Consider the following 18,139-nt stretch of genomic DNA (forward strand, 5'->3'; position numbering starts at 1 on the left):
TTAAGCAAGGCAACTTGAATGTGCTTTTACCTCAGGTACTTCTTAAGGTATTCAGGAGTAATGCATCATTACTGTGAACTACTCTGAAGAACATCCCCCCCCCCGCCACCAACCACTATGTATAACAGCTGGAATATACAGCATGGTTACATCTGCTTATATAAAACACTGACAAATAAGTAGAAGAAAGTTATGCTTCAACTGTTTATACTAGGGTTGTATCAGAAAATCATTTTTCCACTTGTCTAAACTCAGTGTCATCCTTTCAGAAAGTTGCATGGAGGACCTCAGAGTTATTGAATTGTGACATAATGCATATGTAAGAGAAAGTCTATTTGGGAGCCTCCCTTGGAGAACTTACCATAAACTAAGTTTTCCTTAGGTTTTGTTTCATATACAGCTAAGTTTCATCTTAGCTTGCTGCCATCTGAAAAGAGAGGTCCCATCTCACTGTGCAGTCCTCTCCTTACACTAGCTGTCACCATGCTGATTTAACTCACGAGAAGAGCAGAACAAATTGCTTTTCTTCCCTGGGTTATTTTTCTGCCATTTATCTGAGTTAAATTGACCTGTCATTCATTGGACAAGCCAGTAGGAGCGACAGGAACATGTGGCCAGAAGTGGGAAACAAATCTGATTCCTTGGATTCCGGTCAGACTGGATCTTTTACTCTGAAAGTTACTCTGTTCCCTCATTATCCAAAAGATGGTCTGGTCGTTATTCTTCCTAAGTACCTCAATCATAAGTTCCTCTCCCTTGCTGTGCATGTCTTCCTGGTACTCAGGCACCATCTGGTTCTTCACTGGGTAGGAAGCCATTCTTTGCTTCCCTCCTTTTGCTGACTGATTTACTGACATGTTTCTGCGTGAAACATCCCTTATATGATACTCTATTTCATAATAAACAGTAACGTACCTCTCTGTATATATGGACGTGGTGAATAAATGGATGTAGCTCACTATTAGCTCTTGACTATGATGTTATTTAACTACATGGTGGTGTGTCCTGGTTTTGACTGGGATAGAGTTAATTTTCTTCCTAGTAGCTGATACAGTGCTGTGTTTTGGATTTAGGATGAGAATAATGTTGATAACACGCTGAGTTTAACAACACAAACTAGTGTTGTTAGTTTATACTAAGTAAAGGACTTTTCGGCTTCCCGTACTCTGCCAGCGAGGAGGTGCACAAGAAGCTGGGAGGGGGCACAGCCAGAACAGCTGACCCAAACTGGCCAAAGGGTTATTCCATACCATATGATGTCATGCTCAGTATATAAACTGGGGGGAGTTGGCCTGGGGGCAGTGACCACTGCTCAGGAACTGGCTGGGTATCGGTTGGCGGGTGGTGAGCAATTGCATTGTGCATTACTTGCTTTGTGTATTCTTCTATTATTATTATTATCTCTTCCGATTCTCTCCCGCATCCCACTGGGTAGGGGGAGTGAGTGAGTGAGTGGCTGTGTGGGGCTCAGTTGCTGACTGAGGTTAAACCACGACATGGCGTTGAATAATAACCATGATGTTATTTAACATCAGTGGTGACAGTGTGTTTGGAAAAGTTGGGTTTTCTTCCTTCTTCCTGAGACTATAGTAACTAATTTTGTCCCTTTTTCTCTCTCTCTACCTTTGCTCCTCACTTGTTGTGCAGGGCATCATGGAAACCTGCCAGCTGCTTAGAACGTCTTTGACCTTCTCCTGGTGCCACCATCGAGTTGATCCAGAGCCATACATCAATCTCTGTGAAAGAGACATCTGTGCCTGTACCCAGGGCATGGACTGTCACTGCTCGGTGTTCCTTGATTACGCAAGAAGTTGCGCTCACGAAGGAGTGATTTTGGACGGGTGGCCTGAGGAGAGCTCATGCAGTAAGCTGACAGGATTATTCCTAGGCTGCTTATCCCAAATGAGATCATGCCTGTCTTGCAGACTTATGTGCTGCAGCTAAAAGCAACTGGTGCTTTTTTAGGATGTTGATTCAGGCATGGCAGGTTAAAATCTGAAGTGCCTGTTACTTCCATTTATCTGAAGTGCCTTTGCTCACTCCCCCTTTCAGCTCTCCATCACCCACCTTTTTCTAGAAGTTGTTGTCCCTAAGGCAGGATTGTTTGAACCATATATGAAGAAGATCCTGAGCTGTTACAGGTCCCACCATGGTATACAAAGTCAGTGAAGACTTACTTGATACACAAAGGTATAGAGTAGGATGTTTAGGAGCTATTTCGCATGTGGTTCAGATGTGTGACGTTATCCAGCCTGTACTTGTAATTCAGCATCCTCGTGAAAGACTCTCCTTAAAATTTTTTCATAAAGGCAATTGTTTCTTCCTTTATTTGCTTGAACCAATTACATTGAAGTTGAAGTGTTGCCTTTTCTAAGCCAAATTTTGTCTAGGTTAGTGATCCTGATTGCATCTTGAAATGCGGCCTTTATTAGCCCAATTTTGCTGAGGTCAGAGGTCCTGATTGCATCTCTGCTAAGATTTTGCAACAAGGAAGTGCATAGATTGACTGGGATGGATTGCGTCTGTAGAGGAAAGGTCATGTTTGCGCTGGCCGTTGATATACACATACACCTCTACTGGAGAACCCCGGTTAAATACATAAGCACACGAATAATAATAATAAAAAAAAAATCAATCCTCCAATATCATGTTCTCAATGACTTTTCTCATGTTTTTACATTACATAGGAAGGACAGTTTTCTCAGGAAGTTTATGTAAATTGATTTAATGGGTAACAGACTGATTCCTACTGACAACACTTTCTCCTCTGGTAAAGATGTTCTGCTATTGGCCACCACTGAAGAAAACTGTGCCTTCAGATTATGGTTAGGGCAAGAAGATACTGCCAACCACTTGTTCAAGGGATTGTACACCAGAGGAGAGTCTTATTTCTAGCAGTAATTTGTTACCTTTCCATGGGGACATAAAAGGGATCTGATGAAAACTTGTCTTCTTGTTCAGGGTGCAAGCCAGAGAACCTATTTTTGCTACGGCTCTCTGTAAGTCTAACTAAAGCCGTGAGTGAAATGAACACCTCTGTTCCCAGGAGTTTTAGAGCTAATTTCTAACCCTTGACTTCACAAACCACGTTTTTTCTGAGTCAGGAAAAACAGAGGTGGCCTGCTGCCACATCAGAAGCTTAATTTTCCATCACCCTTCATCTGTGCTATGATACTTTCTCAGGAGATGATGATGATAGTTGCCTTGGAGGCATGAAATGCTCTGCTGCGTTGGAAGGGCTCTGGTGCTGAGTACACTGTACTAGTGCAAGCTGGTGCCCAAACCCTGGAGCCACAGAGGGCAAGACTGCTCCTTCGTTACCCTACCACCTCCTTCAACAGAGGATTTGCTGGGAAAGGGCAGGGTCTAATCTCTTCCCACTCCATGCCCACGCAGACTTGCGGGGTATGTCTATGCATCAAAATGAAGGAATGGCTATAGTGTGTGCTTGCATAATGACCTAGCCTAGATAATGACAGCAGTAAAGATACCACAGCATGGGTGTTATCCTGTGCTGGCAGTTCTCTGGAAGAAGAAGGATGGGATTTCAGAGTCTTAACTGTCTCCCAGTTCTCTCTGGAAACACGAAACAGTATAATTTCACAAATGAGTGGAGTAACTGCATAGCTTAAAGGTACAGAACATGCTTGTCTATCCAAATTACTTAGATATTGTTGCAAAACTTTTCCCCATGTTTGATTGTTCTTAATGCACTTGGTTTTAGTTATTAAGACTCAATTTATTAGAAAACAAATAGACTTTAACCTCTAAGTATTTACTACACAACCTGACAGATGATGATATTGCAGCAAACTGAAAATCAAGTGTTTCTTAAATGTTCTGTTTCTGAAAAAGAAATCATTGACTGGAGAGAATATGACCTTTTTGGTGTCTCTGTGGTTCAGCCTTTGATAATTAAGGGATTTATTTATTTAAGAGTTATTGAGAAATTTGCATTTCTAATTTCTTTTAATTGTTTCAGGGCCAAGATGTCCAGTTGGCATGGAGTATAAGGAATGCGTATCCCCTTGTGCCAAAACCTGCCAGAGCCTGAATATCAATGAAGTGTGTCACGGACAATGTGTTGATGGCTGCAGCTGCCCTGGTAATTTATTTACTGGGTTATTTACAGAGAAACATTTGGCAGTGATGCTACCTATTTTATTAGAAGAAGGAAAGCTGTGTCTTCCCTTAAATTTTCCTGAAATCAGAAATACTTCTCTTTTCTGGGGCCATGCCCTAGAATAAACCAGTTTCTATAATGCCTGTATGCTCACTCTAAGAAAGGGCCATTTTTCAGACCCAACTAAAAAGTAAGTGTTTCTGTGAAAATCAGCACTATCTAATACTCTAGGATTGTCTTTCTTTCTTGGTGAGGGACCGCTTACCATTGACGTATCTAGATTCCTTCTGAATTGCTTTTGGTTAAAAGCATCCAGTTAGAGGAAGAAAGAACAGAGAATATACTGAAGGAGTTTCTTACAGAAAAACAGTACGTGTAGAGCTCGCACTATAATTCCAAAGATCTTCATGATTTTAGATGAAAGATTTCGCTTACTATTGAATCATTTGTACAGGAGATTTGATTGGCTTAAAAGGGGGCAGCCCAACCACCACAGTCTTCCTCCTCTGTCTATTGTACTTAAGACAGCTGCAGGAGGAGAGTTTTATTCCTGGCTGCAAACCTCCATATACTCCCATTTCTAGCTGTTTTGTTTGTTTGTTTTTGTTTGTTTGTTTTTAATAGGACTACCTCTGCATTTCACCCTTCAAATCTGGACTTTGTGCGAATGCACAGAAGGGTTTACTGTCCCCCTGTACAAGATACCAAGCGTGATGGAGGTTTACTGAGAACATAATTTGGTTTCCAAAACAAGGCAGTGATGATGTCAGCCTTGTTTGAGGAGTCGTTATTGCATTCAGAGCTTAGTAGTTTCCCATTTAGCTGCCAGTCTCTTACTGGAGGTTCAAAGCTGTCATTCTGTGGCGGGACCTGGGAAGGTGTGCATGGAGGGTGACAGGTGATGTAACTAGACACAGGAGCTTATTTTGTTGTGAAAGATCTAGCTATTATATTTGTGCAGTCTTGGGGGTGTTGGGAAAAGCTGAAGGAGACGAATCCACTGGCTGCACAAGGACTCTTGCTATATTCTTCCTTTGGTAGTTGCACTGGTCAGTTCAGCACAGGAAAGGTCTAAGGGGACAGGAACCGAAGAGCAGAGAAACAGGAGCTCAGCAGAAAGTGTCATGCATGAGGAACAAGTAGATGGGTAGAAGGATCTGCATGAAAAGAAATAACAATCAGCAGTTCAAAACTTTTACTGTTATTTGGTGCACAGTCAACAGGGAAGAACTTTGATTTGAGTTTCATAGAGAACCAAGAGGATCTGACAGATGAATAGAGGAATTTGGGATTTAGGATGAGGATTATACCTTCGCTTAGCTTCCCTCCGGTGCTCCAAGAGTAAAAAGGCTGTGTTCAACGCATGTGTCTTTTTTTTCCTTAAATGCACCACACGGTTACTTTAATTGCTGTAAATGGAATTACTATTGCCAGGAAAAAAGGCGGACGTTCTGTTTTCTTGTGCTCTCTGGAGAGCCACACCACTCTTAAATGCTCAGATCTTGTTTTGAATATCTCTCACTGGAAAGATTTTCTCAACAGCAAAGATTTTTCCAGGCAGCTCTATGGGAAGAATGGGAGAAAGAGGAGTTACCTGTGTCTCACTGTCAGTGGTGATTGCTGCTGCCAGGGAAAAGGGCCAAAATCTCTGCAGGCGATTGGAAGGAGTCCCTCAATGAGGAAGGAGAGGGGTTTTCAGCAAACAAAATGTTTTGCTACAGCAGTTCCTTTAAAAACGGAGGAATATCAACTATCTTTCAACATGGGGATCTAAGAGAAAGAAACTTGTCCCTTCTTCTATTGCTAGCTTATAGTGCAATCTCAGACAAATCTTGTAATTCTTCGGTGCCTCCGTTAATCTTTGTAAGATAAAATACTCTATATATAGAATAGGTAATTATAGTTGTGTAATATGGAAACCTCAGCAGTTGGATCCAAGTTGGGAAGTTGGCCCTTTCACTTTTTGCTTCTGCAGAAGTTGAGAAGAGAAACCACAGCTCCACATGATAATGTCTCTTTCTCTCAGACCCTGTCTGCTAGACTTCTATGGTGTCCAACTTTGTTTCTTCATTCCCTACTTTGTCTCCTCTTCTGTCCTCTTATGACAAATACAAAACCTGTCTGGACACCTTTTACTGCAGTGAAGTGCATGTATTTTTCCAACAGTTGGGTTTCTAGACCAGCTCTGATCAACCTCGATTGTGCCCCCTGTGTTTGACTCACGTATGTTCCAATATGTGTGTTTTGGACCTGGGGACTTGCTAAGCAAAGAGCTCTTCTGGGAGCACCAGAAATGCTCTGTTCAGCACATCTGAGGGAGAGGCAGCACTAGAAGAAAAGTAGACACCAGCTCCTGTGAGGCTTTTTGGCAAGCCTCATTCTTATTTATTGCTGTCTGTGACTAACTATGGATAATAATGCATTTGAAGTCTTGCCAAAGTATATGAAGAACTAGAAAATCTAATTGTATTTATGTTTGTGTCCCTCTGTGTGTGTGGCATGTGTATCTGCTGCTACCTGATCTATCCAGAGGGGAAGCTCCTTGATGGGGAACATTGCATTGAAAGCTCTGACTGCTCCTGCATCCACTCTGGAAAACATTATCCTCCTGGCTTCACCATCTCCCAGGACTGCAATTCATGGTAAACTCCGTGTTGCTCTGGTGTGGTTGCTGTTGCTCTAGATAAGTACTGCACACTGGTTAGTGACTGTTTTAGATGATCTTTCTAGAAATACCTCTCTCTACTTTTTTAAAATTTCCTTTCATTGGCAAAGGACCTGACCTCTTATTGGAAACGCCAGCCCCTTCCAAGAAGTGAGCTGTTCACAAAGACAAAATCAGCTCTGCTTTTAAAGGGATATTTGATCTGATAGAACAATGTGAGGGTCATACTCCTTCGAACAGTAGAGAACTACCTGTTTCCTGTGGATAAGACAGACCGGCAGGTTCCCATGTCTGGTTAGTGTCAGCAGTGGTGTCTTTGTTTTGACTTCCTACGTTTATTTAACCTCTAAACCCTGTTCTTTCCAAGAGGAGTTAGCTCAGGCACGTCCTTGGAAATTCTTGCAAAGCTAATGAATCTTCCCGGCTGCATGGCTCACGATTTTTCTTGCACTTATGAGTGCCAACCTGAAGGGGAAGGCTAGCTGTCTAAAGAAAGGAAGGGGAATGAGTAATGTATTCCTGATCTGGTTTTGTATAAGTGTGAACATATTTGTGGAAGGAGTTCAGACAACTTTGTGCCCAGATGTTTGCAATTAGACTACAGAAGAAGGGATTCAGTGAAGGCCACCATATGCAGAAGAAAGATGGTCTATGCATCATCACTGTTAATCAGAAGTTTTTCATTACCTGCACAATGGGTCACAGAATATGAACCATAACCATGACATTAGCATTTTGTCTTTTTCCCTGGAGCTGTCTGTAGCTTTGAGCTTGGGCACATTGTTCAACCTTAGTGCTCTTGAGAGATCAGTGCTGCCTGATAGACTGTATTGTTAGAAAATGCTTCCTGTTATTCAAATTTGATACTGCTGTGGAGAACGTCATTCCATCGGCTCTGCATTTACCATCCTCAATAAACTGACTCCCCACAAATGGTTTTCAAGGGCTGGGATAATTAAAGGAATAAGAAGAATCTAGCACCTCTTCAAACTTAATTGATTTTGGAGATTCTAGGATTGTCTGCTATGGTATTCCACAGACCCAAGAGTGACAGCCATCTCAATCGTTATCAGTGCATGTTACTGGTTACTAGTAGTGCCTATGGGGGATGGCACTAAATCCACCACCCAAAGACATTAAAGCAGAGACAATCCACCTCCTTGCAACTTGCACAGAAGGGGAAACTAAGCAAGAGGAGCTTGAGTCAGCAGTGTCCTGTCAGAGTGATGAAGGTCTGCTTTAGCAGAAGTCTAGCTGGCCAGTGAAGGAAAGGGATTATTGCTCTCCTGTGACGAACTCGTGAGGCCGTGACTGGAGTAGTGTGGCCAGTGCTGGGCCCCCACTGTAAGAGAGAGGCACTGCAAGATTACAGACTGGAGAGAGTCTTGTGGAAGACACTGGAGATGATTACAGCAGGGGAGTTTGATGTGAGGAAAAGCAAAGGGAAATAGATTTGTTTAAAGGCTAAGGGGGAACTTTCACTGCCTAAAGGGAGGTTGTAAAGAAGACAGGGCCAAACTCTTCTCAGAGGCAAATAGTGAAAGAGCATGAAGCAATGGACACAAGTTGCAGCAGGGGAAATTCCATTTAGATACAAGAAAAAAATTCTTCCCCTGAAATGGTGCAGCACTGGGACAGCTGCCCAGAAAGGCCATGGGACCTCATCTGGGAGATTTCTAAACTTAAATGGACAAGATCTTCAGCCACCTGATCTAGCGTTGAAGTTCCCTTCTTTGAGTTGGGGGTTGTAGTATATGATTTTTCTGGAGGTCACTTCAAACTTTTTTTTTCCTATGATTCTGTCGTATTCATAGACATACCTTGAGAACTGCATTTAAAACTCATTCCACATCAGTGGAATGTAGTTGAAAACTCTATTAAACACACAGCTTTGGTGGGGGAAAACAGAAGTTCTTGAGTTTTGCAACCATTCCAGCTGATACTACCAGCAGTTGCTGTCAAATGATGGTAAGAAGGGAGGGATATATTAAGAAACGAGGTTATGGGAGATGGAAAGGATGTTGGGGACTGGTCTAATTTCCCTGAAACAGGGGCCCATGTTTCAATTATTTGGGAAAAAGTTGCAACAGAAGATTTGACTTCATGTACTCTTGCCTAACTCGTCATGATATGTTTCCTAGCATTTGTCGACGTGGCAACTGGATCTGCAGCAATGGGGAATGCCCAGGTATGTTGGCTCTACTCTTTTCAGGTTTTGACAAGTAAGCCTTGCCTACATGCCTCCCATTTACATCCCCATTATATTTTTTTCAACACAAAAAGTGGATCTGTCTTTGTTCTTACTCACTTGCTTCAGTGCAATCCAGATGGGATCATACTTCGAAGTTCTTCTTGTGAGACAAGCCAGACATTGTGCTATATGGTTTACGTGTAGCAATGAAAAATCCTGTTTGGTGAGAAGAATGGTTCCTCTTTTGATTACTTAGTTTACCAAGATATAAGGGTCTGTATGTTCAGAGGATTGGCTTTCAGGTAGAGGAACACTGCTGGGTTTCTTTGATCAAGTACTGTTCCCTATTTGATTGTCTGAATCAGCATACTTTTGTTGATGGGACAATTTGAAGTACTGGGAGTAGGTTGGATCACTCTTAATACCCCACGGGTTTGGGCCCTAACGGTCATATTACAGGTGAAGGAGCTACAGCCCCAGGGAGAAGGTGGCTGCCCTGCCTTCCATGGGTGGTGGCAGCCTGGTGAGGCAGCTCTGCAGGTGTTCTTGCTCCCCTTCCTCCTACTCTACCTCCCAAACTCACTGGTATTGGCTGCTGTCCCAGTTTTTTGCCTACATGGGGAATGTGACTTCTCATGCTGTGCATTGGCCAGCAAAGTGCCGCCTTCCTTATTTCCTCCTACTAGTTCCGTGGCCCATTCCCTGTCTCAGTTCCTGCACTGTGTTCAGCCATGGAAAGGCCTGCTTGACCTGAAACAGTGTTTGACTCTGCTTGCATTGTGCATAGAAGTCTGCATGGAGACAGCACGGCTTTTATCTTGTTTGTTCTCCTTGCTTTTGGGAACTGAGTGGAAGGGATGAGAAGGAGACTGGGGTTATGGCAGGACAGGAAAAGAGAGAGCGGGTTTTTGGGGTTTGGTGTTTTTGTTTTGGTTTGGTTTTGTTTGAGATGAGACTGTGCAATCCTTACAAATTAGGAGAATTACAACAGTCTTAAAATGGATCTCAAAGAGTCTGTCTTTCTATTAACATTAAGCTTGCCTGACCTATCAATGCTCCATTTCCTCCTGCTTTAGACTGAAAGAGCACTTGCCCCAAAGTGTCAGCAGTAAAAAACCAAAAAGGGTGGTGGTGGTGGTATGCAAATGTTCAAAATACAAAGGACGTTTTTAGTGAGCTTTGCCAAGCAGGACTGTGAGAAGCCCCATGCTTGAGGTGTTCACTAGGCATCTCTCCAAGTGCAGGGAATCCCACTGTCTAAAACGCAGAATCAAGGACACAGCCCCAGCTGATCTGTTATGTCTTTTAGCTAATGGGCAGCAACATGTTTACAAACAAGAAATAGGTCTTTTTCTAACTTCAGTTTTTACCTAGGTTGTAGCTCTTAATGTCCTTGCTTTCTGGGCTACTATGAATACTATGCGGGCCAAATTTTTATCCTCAACTCCAGCCATGTTTTCTTCATGGTGATTATAGAAATGAAGATAAGCCTGGTATTGAGGCTTGCAAACAGATGTTGATATACAGCTTTGTGCAAGAGGGAATATAGCATTGCTTCCTTTTTCTGAGCTGGGAAGCTGTGTTGAATGAGCAGAAGTCAAAAAGAAAGCCAGCTTATTTTTGTACCTTCCACCAGTATATCCAAGTCACTTTTCAGCTAGGCTTGTGCAAGCCTGAAGGTCGTGTAAGTGCAGCTGTTGTACATGTACCTGCTAACATCTACAAACTGTACTGAGACAGTATGGGAGGGCAGCAAAGCCTCCCAAAGTAGCAGTCCTTGATAGGAACAGTAGCCAAGTTTATATTGTTACCTGTCCTGTTTGGCTCTATTTGAAGCAATATTACAGCACATTTTTATTATTGGTTGGTTATTTTTGCAACAAATATTCCTAAAATCATGTGTCACAGAAAATTTATATACTTAAACTCGCATAAGCTCAAGGTAGTTCCATTATTTTTCTACCAACCTGTTTGTCAGGAAAGGGTTCTTTTATACTGTGGGAATGAATTGCCTAGCTGTAAGTTTGGTGATAAAGCTGGGTAGTCAGCTGGAGGTAGCGCTTTGGAAGGCAGTGCTGTATCAGCCAACTGGCAATAGCTGGCTAGCACTATCAAGAAGCTCTCAAGCTGATATCATAATTAAATTAATTATGAAGGCAGTAGGTTTCGGGAAATCTCATGGGATGCATTACACCAAATGGAGTAGATAGAGGGACCCATAAGAAGAGACTTTGCCACAGGAAAGAAATTTCCCTTCCAGGAGCAATGCCAAATGGCTGGGACTTGTCTTGGGTGGCAGTCCTTAGCTCTCCGTGCTGCAAACCTCTCGGTTCCTAGTTGCAGAGAACGCCCTGGAAATCAAACTGTGCATAATATGGTGGGTTATGACTAGTTTTCTTTAAAACTGTTCTCCACATCTGATAGCCAGTTAATTGACTCTGAAGTTGAGTAGAATAACACTTGTTTTACCTTTGTCCAAGTTTAATTGAACAGAAAGTAGGATTTCCAGGGTGAGCTAGTAAATACCAAGCCGCCTTACTCTTCAGGGGATGACAAACATCCAGCAGGTGCTGGACATTTCTTAGGGCAAATCAGAGCTGTGCAAGGCTGAGAATCCTCAGGATCTGTGAGGTTGTGCTTTAGCGCAGGCTGGTTTAAGGTGGTTAACACTGAATAATATGTTGAAGAGGGAAATTTCCACTTCATGTTCACTGGACAGATCCCATGTGGGACTCAAAGCAGTGAAGAGAGAATAACTCATGGTGTTCACCTGCCAGCTTGTAACATTTAACCTTTCTCTACCCTTTGTCAGTGGATTGCCAATGTAGGCCCAGCACCCGAATTTTGTTCTGGTCAAGGAGGTCTCTGCCCACCTTGTTTGCCGTGGCACCATCTCTAAGTGTGATAGTCTTCTCATATGAAAGAATTTCTTTGCAAGCTCTGTGGAGTTGGAGCCTCCCTATGTGTTTGCAGAGACCCTAGCATGACAGGGTACTAAATCCCAGTTGTGGCATCTGAATACTGCCTTCCTGGAAATGAAAAGCCACAACTTAACAAAACATTTTAAGACGTTGATATGTTTAAATAGCCTCTTTTTGTAGTAGAAGGGTGGGCAAGCCAGACTTTCACACTATTCTGTAAGAACTTTAGATGTAGCTATTGTAACTATAGAATTATTTTTAATTTTATGCTAGTTAATTAAGATAATGGTTCAGAATAAAGTCCAGCATAAATTCTGCCCTTGGAAGAACTCCAACAGTGATTATCTTCCAGCTCTTTGATAAGGTATTTTTACTTTAATGTTAGAACAACTTATTGGTATTCAAGGCAGCCCTACAAAGGAATCAACACTTTTTGGGGGCTGTGTTCAAGGAGGCTATTGTAAAGAAGGCTTTCAGACACTGTTGCCTTCATAAAACCATACTGCAATGCTCTAAAAACACCAGTAGAGAGACAAAGAGGGGGCTCACAATCTGCCAAGACACAACTGTGAAACACAGACTGAGAATGAGGCACCTCTGCAGAAGAAAAGCAGAGCAGCAGTGAGAGTCCAGCAAGTCTTGTTGCAAATTTTGATTTTCAACTCTGTAAAAACACCTGCATTCTGCAGCCAGCTCTGTGGATGCAGATGTGCCCCACTGGGCTAAGTAAAAGTGGATTTAAAGTGTGTTATGTCAAGATGTTGCAACCTCCTGCATAGGGGTAAAGAGGCAACATGTCCCAGTGTAGGGAGCGTGTGACTAGTGCTGGGTGATCCTGAGTGTCTTTCTTAGCTCTGCCAGTCTTAGGCATTAGTACTTCCACTCTCCATGCCTCAGTTTCCCCATTGTATAAAGAGGAAAACTTAGTTCCTACATAAAAGAGAGTGAGGGTTGCTGTTTAAAATTGGTTAGTGCCACCAGCACCCATCACTTAGGTACTAGGTATGAGCTAGCCTGCGGAATACTTGAGTGACTGCGCTGAATTTCCAGGGCCACTGAGGTATATGCTACAGAAGAATCAAGATCTGCTTCAGTGCAGACAGCTGAGCCGTTCGCTGATGTCCTCATGACCCTCCGTTTGAAACATTATATGGGCTTTTCCGTAGGCATGAATTTCAGCTCTTGAGTGCGATTTATACCATATTCCCCAGCTTTTGTTGGCGCCTCTGTTACTACTGGTAATGACTTACAGGAATAAACAGTGAGATAAGCATCTCGCTGGTGCTTTCTGGTCTGCAGGAAATTTGGGCCTTTTGCCACCTGCTCCACTGGGCTGCTTTTCCTCCTCAGTGCCTTGGGGGGGACGGGCAGGATTTTGCTCGCAACTGGCACTGGGGCAATTAATGGCTCTTTGCATTTTTCAGGAGAATGCTCTGTCACCGGCCAGTCCCATTTCAAAAGCTTTGACAACAAGTATTTCACCTTCAGCGGGATTTGTCAGTACTTATTTGCCAAGGACTGCGTGGAAAATTCCTTTTCTGTGATCATCGAGACCGTGCAGGTAACAGCAGCCTTGGCTGATGCCTGTGTGCCTCTGCGCATGCTCTTGAGAGAGCGGGAAGGGCTGTGGGAGTCTGATATGAATTGCAGATGCACAGGCCAACAAAAGTAATTTTCCTATGAAATAATTAGTTTAAATAACAGATGCAGTCTTTCTCCTTAGTTAATAAGTGTTTTGCTTCTCCTTGCTGCCATTCCCAGGAGCCTACCTGGAGATTGAGATTCGTAATGACATTTGGAGAAAGAGCCCTCACTGCCTCTTTGCCAGCTGAACAAACAAATGCAGACGAGGGTGCGCCCCTTGCAAAGCACCCTGAAGGCTGGTGCCTCGCTAATGCCTGGGGAAAAGACATTTCCTCGGACACCGAGTAGAGTGCACTGGCAGAGTAGTACCTTGGGTTGCTTTCCAATTAAATCGTATTGGCTGGTGATCTCTGTTGCTCACTAGCCGGTCAGCAGCTCCTGACTTTCTTCGCCGTCACCCCTGACGGATGTGAGAAAGGCAGCTGGAGGTCAGCGAGTGGAGACAGCTGGAGAGAGGCAGGAAAGGGAGCCAGGCCAGCACGGGGAGGGAAGGAGACCCTGGAGGGGGTGTCACAGGGAGGTTAACTCAGTCGTGAAATTAATCGACCAGTTGCACATGGGAATAGGTGAACTCCACCTGGAGACTGAAAAGGGTACTGAATCAAGAAAGGGGATGGGGACGGGAACTGAAAGCAGGGAGAGGTACGATGGAGTCAGGAGACTGACAGGAGTGAAGGGGTGTATCAGCCTGCCTTGCAGGCTACGAGCAACAGAGAAGTCACAGGCTTTGGAGAAATGGGGTGTGACGGTCATACACACAGTCTACGTCTGTATCCTGCATTAGAAAGCTCTGATAATGCACCTCTGAGGTCATCTGTGCTTGGGAACTTGCAGAACGGGTTTCCACTGAAACTTCCCTTTCGAAATCAGGGAGGCGACCTGGGGGCCTGCAATCCGTGTTCCTCATCTGCGTAACCCACAGCCGGGGAAAATAAATAGCACAAGAGTCTCGGGCAATACGAACCGTGCACTTGTTTCCCAGCCTGACGGGCTGTGCGGGGCAGCGTGCCCTTCCTGCACCTGCCGCAGCCGGAGCGGCTGGATGCCGGTCACTGGCACGGGCCGCTCCTGGGGGTCCGGTGTAACGCCCGCGGATTGCTTTCCAGGCTCTGAGACAAGGAGCTGCGGATAGCTCCCTGGTGCGTGATTAACAGGATAGTGGAAGAAAGCCTGCCAGCCAGGTGTATGTGGGATGCAGAAACTAGAACCATAAAACCGAGACACTTAACACCTCCCGAATTAGATGCTGAAATGCCTTTTGGGGGCCTGGGGCTAAGTAACCAATAAAGTGAAAGCTTGAGGTTCGAGGCAAATTTTCCCTTCTCTGTAGTGTGCAGATGATGCTGATGCCGTGTGCACTCGCTCAGCTTCTGTCCGAATCCGGGATATGGACAACAGCCTCATTAAAATGAAACATGGAGGAGGAATTTCACTGAATGGACAAGACATACACATCCCTTTGCTACAAGGTGTGTTTGCATCGTCTAACTCTGGCCAGCCACTAAAGGGATCCTACTTACTAGTGTTTTCTGGCACGCCTTAGCCCAGTTCAATCAAAAAGTGTTTTCAATACCAAATTCTCACTTGCAGCCTCTTCTAGAAGCTCTGTCATTCCAGCTTCTCTCCATGCAGCTGGCACATCTTGGCTGAGCTCCTCTAAAATCAGAATTAAGCTGGTCTGGATTTGAGAGATGTGATCTTGAAAACCACTGTTGGTCTATGCTTTTTAACATAATTACTATTTTTTATCCAGAAGCTTGAAATCCCTCCAGCTATCTTGCAAAATGTCACAGTTAACGCCCAAGGTTTTGCAGAATGCACATATATCCTCTTCTAGGGCTCCTGAGTGCTTTAAAGCAGAGCCTATGGACAAGTTCATGCAGCCATAAACTGCTGCACAGGCACAAAGCTTGGGAAGTGTGAAGCGGGCATTGCTGGCCCCTTGCTTTGTCAGACCTGCGTGTCCCCTGCTCTGTGGCACCTACTCTGTTGGCCTGTTCAGCGTGACACAGCAGTCCCAGGCAATGAAACACCTCATTCTGGCTTGACTGACTGACTCTTTGTGGTTGTCTTAAGGTGCCCTCCGTATCCAGCGCACGGTGAGGACTGCAGTTCGCCTTACCTATGGGGAAGATTTGCAGATTGACTGGGACGGTCATGGTGAACTCCTAGTGAAGGTACTCTTTCCTTCTCTCTCTTTTATTTCTGCCTTTTTGCCCCCTCTTTCATCCCACCCAAACATGTACAAAGATTTTCTTGTCTGAAGTGAGAAATTGCTTTGTGTTGCATGTTAGAAATTCCATTCTCTTTTGCTACCCCCGGAGCGATATACAGGTCCTTTTGTATTCCAGAAACAAACATTTTCATCCTACAGCAGCTTGGTAGCTTTTTTCCCTCTCTTTTTTTGTGCAATGACAGCCTTTATTAACCACAAATAGTTTTGTTTTGTTCAGCAGATACCCTCCAAACTGGATTTTTGCTTTCATTTGCTTTGACTGTCCTGTCTATAGCAATGGATTCGTATGACTTAAAATAAGGGAAGAATATGGCTCCAGGGACACAGTCACTCATAATTTCCAGGAAAAATCAATTACCTCATAGAAGATATGTTGCATGCTCCTTCTACAATGAGGAATGTTTAAAGTCACCCTTGATTAACAATTAGGGTTTGTCTGTGCTGCAAACTGCAGCAGAGTGTAGAAATAGCCAAACCAGGTTTAAAGGAAATGAGCTGTAAGGTAAGCAGTCTAGAAGCAACAACAGAAAGCTTTACATAAACCACTTTTTTTGTGTGCGTGTGTTGTAAGCTTCAGAATGAGTTGCAGCACAGAAAAGCCTGTGAGGGAAGGGGAGAAAATTATTTGCTGTGGAATAGTCTCCTGATAGCTGGTAAACCTTCACAGCTTCTCCAGCTAAGTTATCTATTGCCCTCTTTGGTTGTACAAGATGCTGTTTTCATTTGATCGGTGGGTCTCAGGGACTGCGAGTGTTGTCCCTGAGGGTATATTCACTCCCTCAGGGGCGTAAGTCTGCCTGTAGCATTGCTTTGTGGTATGATGACATGCAGGCTATGGGTGCTAAGTCAGGGTGATGTGCTCCTGCGTGATGCTGGGCGGCTGTGGACCTGCGTGCTCCGGCTGTGTTTGCATGGATAGATGCTTAACCACAGCCCTGCTGCCTTTGAGCCCCACTTGTATAGGGGCTCTGCAGCTGGGCCCTGTGTGGGGTGGGTTTGCTCACCGAGAAGAGTTTTGCCAAGAGAGCCGGTTTTCCTGGGGTTACTGTTTCTACCAAGCAATGAGTGCTGCCGTCTCCTCTCCTGCCCCAAAATCTGGCTTAAATGTCACATCTGGCAGAGTGTAAGGGTTCATGAAAACTAGTTCAGAAATAAGTACGAGAGTTGAAAAGACAACAGAGAAGAAAGGTTGAGAATAACTTTAGAAAGCGTCCATGGTTTTGTTGTTTCGATCTAGCCTGTATCTCTGTGCTCCAAGGGTCCTAGAAGTTGTTTTTGGGCTGAGAATAATTAAATTCAGTCCCTTGGCACATCTTAGAAGAAGGCTTTCCTCAGTATTCAAAGTATTTTTCTGCCTGGTCAGAGACCCGTATAGCTTGGCAAATTCTTTCTTACAGTTAAAACAAATCTAATTTTCTGCTCCAGATCCTCTACCCATAAAAGCGGTGAAAGTTTCTCCAATCATCTGCATTAATTCAGTTCTGCTCTGAGCTCCTTCCCTCGCTGGGTATCTAAAGCATCTTTTTAATTGCTTTTGGAGAGTTAATTTATGCTGGATTTGTAGACTGACCTGTTGCCAAGTATTTCTGACAATTGGGCGAAGTGATACACTTCCACACCTGTGGGAGGTGCACCCAGGTAGAGGAACTCCTCTGCCTAGTGACAGAGCTCTGGAAGGAGTAGAGTAGGTTGAGGCATATCAGGGAGAGCAAGAGAGAGAGAGACTACTGGAATTGCACCCTACCTTCCGTGAGACAGGCCCAACAGGCAGACAGGACGTGTGTCACTTTGTCCACCAAAACACAGTGACTTGAGGGATAGGGGGCAATGGTGACAAGTTCCTGCCTGGTGCAGCAGGTGTGCCTCCTCCATGACTACTTCACCTTCCCGGGTGCCCTTGCATAATAGGTACGAGGCTCTGCAAGTGGAACCAAACAAAAACGAGGACAATGGTTCATCTAGCTTGGAGGTGTCACCAAGGTTTAAGTCAGCCTACGCCCTGCGTCAAAACTGCTTCCATGAAGACAAAAAGACAGGTCATTGTCACAGTAGACTCCCTTCTGAAGGGAACAGAAGGCCCAATATGCAGACCGGACCCACTTCTTGGGGAAGTCTGCTGCTTCCCTGGGGCCCGGGTTAAAGATGTGAAGAGAAAGCTTCCTACCCTGCTACGGCCCTCAGATTATTATCCATTATTGATTTTTCAGGTAGACAGTGATGAAGTTGCAACAAGAAGTCCGAGGGCAATCAAGAGAGACTTCAGGGCCTTGGGACGACTGGTTAAGGGATCAGGATCCTTCCAGTTGCAGGGAGTGATGAGGGAAGAAACAGGAAAAGCCAGCAGATCAATACCTGGCTC

General features: G+C 44.2%; 1 protein-coding gene across 1 annotated transcript in view; it reads left to right on the top strand.

Moving 5' to 3' along the window:
- The window catches only part of VWF (von Willebrand factor), a 152,665-nt gene that overhangs the window by 24,431 nt on the left and 110,095 nt on the right, over positions 1-18,139 (top strand). The window contains exons 7-13 of the mRNA XM_009288502.2: positions 1,648-1,864; positions 3,983-4,105; positions 6,654-6,765; positions 8,930-8,976; positions 13,325-13,461; positions 14,875-15,013; positions 15,621-15,721. Of these exons, the coding sequence (XP_009286777.1) occupies positions 1,648-1,864; positions 3,983-4,105; positions 6,654-6,765; positions 8,930-8,976; positions 13,325-13,461; positions 14,875-15,013; positions 15,621-15,721 (876 nt within the window). The remainder of the gene's footprint in view (positions 1-1,647; positions 1,865-3,982; positions 4,106-6,653; positions 6,766-8,929; positions 8,977-13,324; positions 13,462-14,874; positions 15,014-15,620; positions 15,722-18,139) is intronic.

The sequence above is a fragment of the Aptenodytes forsteri genome, unplaced genomic scaffold, assembly GCF_000699145.1.
Source record: "Aptenodytes forsteri isolate BGI_AS27 unplaced genomic scaffold, ASM69914v1 Scaffold73, whole genome shotgun sequence".
Classification (NCBI taxonomy): Eukaryota; Metazoa; Chordata; class Aves; order Sphenisciformes; family Spheniscidae; genus Aptenodytes; species Aptenodytes forsteri.